Source organism: Branchiostoma floridae, chromosome 11 (genome assembly GCF_000003815.2).
Source record: "Branchiostoma floridae strain S238N-H82 chromosome 11, Bfl_VNyyK, whole genome shotgun sequence".
NCBI lineage: Eukaryota > Metazoa > Chordata > Leptocardii > Amphioxiformes > Branchiostomatidae > Branchiostoma > Branchiostoma floridae.
In genome coordinates this window covers 7014911-7018426 of record NC_049989.1, presented here as the reverse complement: position 1 = coordinate 7018426, position 3516 = coordinate 7014911, and the positions used below count along the sequence as shown (strand labels likewise).

The window sequence follows — 3516 nt, the reverse complement described above, 5'->3', positions numbered from 1 at the left end:
AACTACAGTAGGTTCTAAAATGAAACATAGAGAAATGGGTATGTTATACCCAAGGCTGCTCAGTGTGGGAACCTATCTGGGTGATCTGAACAAATGAACGAAACATAGCTTCCTGTAGGGCCATGTTTGAATTGATGTTCCGCCTGAAGCTAGCATAACCTCAGCCGATGTGTCATTGAGGCACTTTAATTGCGCTTGACAGTTATTTCGTAACAGGGGGCGATCTGGCATGATCAGATCATGCTGGGTAAACCGTCACGATTCGATTAAGAGTTGGTCGGAATCTTGTGCTAGCTTCACTCTCTAGAAGTTGTTGACCCATGCTGGAAAGTTTCAATGTACTCATCCACACCCTACAAAGGTTGGAGTGTGGGTGAAGAGCGGAGGTATATACCTGAAGTAGGAGATGAGTGCACCGCTGCTGAATCTAAGATCTCTGATCCCATAGGCCTTGTATTTAATCAGAGTGTTCGTGTGTGTATTAGTGCCATTCTATCACTAAATGGGACAATAATAGATCTCTAAGAACTATCGTTTATTTCCAGGTATATTCTACTATTGCAGAATGCAAAAAAAAAAAAAATGGTGCTATCTACAGTTTAGTATAAGGAGCTCTATTGTTGTAAAGCCCTGCTCTTTTTCATCATTTTCTAATCGTTTTTAAATACAAATGTACAAGATACATTTTAAGGTGTTCCTACATTAAGACTGACTGATACAATAAAGACTTGTCAATAGAAAATGTATGCCACTTCATTTATTACAGAACGTTTTGCAAACATTCAGAAGAAAGTGTTTCATGTTTATAACATAACATTATCGTAACATCCCTCACCAAGTGAGAAAGTTCGGAGACACATCTATTTTTCCTGACAGAATATCTAGATAACACTACCCAGTCAATACTATCATTACAGAGATGTAGATATGCACGATACATGGAATTGTACAGAATTGTGTGTGGTTACAGCCTACATACCTCACTTAAGCATTGCATTATCAACAACATGTACTGAAACTGACATGCATGTACTGCCGGTCTATGGACTTATACAACAGCATAAATATTGACTTTTTATGTCACAGAAGAATAAAGAGTAACATCTCTGAAGGGTGAATAAAAGTAAACATTGGAAGATTCTCATGGAGACCCGCACAAGAAGCTAGTTACATAACTCTTATCAGAGGCAACTCTCATGGTGTTCTCATTGGAGACCCGCATAAGAAGTTACATAACAAGCAATCGATGAAAGCAATTTTACGGACCGTAACTTTATGGTATATTCCCCTTGCTTTTCGAGCTGAGGCCAATTATATTGTAGATATGAATAATCTAGCCTAAGAGTCAATGTAGATCCCAGTATTGATTTTATGCCCGGAAACTGGCATAGTTGGAAATCTTTTCATTACTTGAACCAAAGCGTTTGGAGTCAACAGGTGTTGTTGTTGTTCATACCTATGGGCATGTCTGTTTTGATTGTCTCAAATCACATGTTTGTTTTTAACTCAATGGCTCTGACATTTACAACACATTCTTTTGATAATCTTTCGGAAAGCGTCTCTGAAATCTTTGTTGAACAGGGTATAGATGAGAGGGTTGAGCGCACTGTTACAGTACCCCAACCACACAAAGAAGCGAAACACCAGTGGGGACAGTCTACAGGAGACACACACGGTTAAAACCAGGTACGATACAAAGAAAGGGAGCCAACACAGTACAAACGCACCCATGACAATGCCGATCACCATCGTCAGGCGCCTTTCTTTGGACAGGCGGATTCTCTGTCGGAGTTTTTCGTGTCGTCTTCTGCCCTCGTCACGTTTTCTGCGCTTGTATGCCCGCTGCAGCCGCATGGAGTTCCCGTTGGCGTCCCGGGGCACGGTGCTGGGGGTGGGGCGCAACCCGAGGCTGGGGTGCTCATTCCGATCATGGTTGTCGTTACTAGCTTCGGCTATGACCTGGTCATCCGGAGTTTGCTTTTCAACAGGTGTCTGTGGAGACACCATGGGGGACAGTGGGGTAGTGTTGGTCACCATCTCCTTGCCTTCCCCGTTAACTATGACCGTTTTCGGCTTGTCCTCGGTCGCAATATCGTCCGCCCGTGACATAGTTTTGAACAATCGTCCCACGAGTTTGAACTTGGCGACTCCCGCTGGTGACATGGGTGCCTTGGAGGACTTCTCGCTGTTTGTAGGGTAGGATGTCTGCGTGGACGGATGCCGCCGCACCCGTGTCAGGGCCACGCTGAAGACATTAATGTTCATGCCGAATACGATCGTCAGAGGGATGTAGAACGATCCAATGGTTGAGTACAACACATACCCTGGACTGTCGCTGTACTCACACTGTGGAAACAGGTCGGCGCTCTGTGGGACCTGCGCCTGCCAGCCGAACAGTCCGAAGATCGGCGGGAGAGAGATGACTGCGGACAGGACCCAGGCGGCGGCGATCATACAGCCGGCACGTTTGGAGTTGGTGTTCTTGAAGTACTGCACGGCCTGTGTGACGGACCAGTACCGGTCCACGCTGATCATGCAGAGGTTCAGGATAGAGGCGGTGCAGGCGAAGACATCCAGGGCCAGGAACACCTCGCACATCACCCGTCCGAAGTACCAGTACCCCATCAGCTCGTAGACAAGCGCAGGCGGCATGATGACCAGCCCAACGGCCAGATCGCTGATGGCCAGCGAAGCGATGAACCAGTTCTGGACTCGCTGGACAGACCGCTCCATGAACACAGCCATACAGACAAGTACATTTCCAATTACCGTCAACAATATAATTACCACAATGGTTATTGATATAGCGGTCACCTCTCCTGTCGTGTACTGTAAGGTGTACTCTGAAGTCCCGTTCACGGCTTCCGGCTGGTCTTCTGGTGCAAAAACACCCATTGTAGCGAATCTCCACTACCAAAACAGCAGAATACGCTTGAGCAAGCTTCACAAAGTCCAAGTGCGCAGCATACGCATGCCTCCTTTTATAAGTCAGTCATGACAAGAGCTCTGTGTTTAAGCACAGATCTGAATGTCTAAGTTCATAGCTCCCACGTAAAGACGGAATGGCCGATGTCACGGGCAGCACGTACAGTTTATATTGCCCGATTGCCGGGAACCTTCCTGCCAATCATCGCTCCTACCGGACCCGCCCCGGGCATGCGCCCTAAAGCATAGTACAGGCATAGCTAAAGTAATTCATTGGAAAAAGTTAAGTTGTCAGTTCCTCCTATCTTTCATTGGAGTGTAGTGGCCTGGTTATTGATACAAAACAATGAATCACCGCTAGCACAATCTTTCTTTAATCCTATATATCCTTTTTTTTGACGTGGCCATGGCTTAAAAAAAAAACTTCCAACATTGGTGATGGTATTCAGCGTGCGTCGTTGGTGCCTTTCGGCACAATTTTTGTATAAGTCAATGCTGCACGAATGCAATGTTTCTTCTTAACTACTATCAGTACACTGTAAATGGCATGGCTCTCAATAGGGAAAGGAGAAGGCAATCTAACCTATGCTT

The 3516-nt window shown here is 45.6% G+C and overlaps 1 protein-coding gene across 1 annotated transcript; it reads right to left on the bottom strand.

Moving 5' to 3' along the window:
* Positions 1-760: 760 nt before the first annotated feature.
* On the bottom strand, positions 761-3097 carry LOC118426344 (probable G-protein coupled receptor No18). Its single transcript, XM_035835667.1, has one exon. It carries the CDS (start codon positions 2893-2895, stop codon positions 1507-1509), a length of 1389 nt encoding a protein of 462 aa, XP_035691560.1. The 5' UTR covers positions 2896-3097; the 3' UTR covers positions 761-1506.
* Between the last annotated feature and the right edge of the window lie 419 nt (positions 3098-3516).

Excerpts from the sequence above, each read along its gene's own strand:
- LOC118426344 (XM_035835667.1), bottom strand. The coding sequence starts at position 2,895 with ATGGGTGTTTTTGCACCAGAAGACCAGCCGGAAGCCGTGAACGGGACT.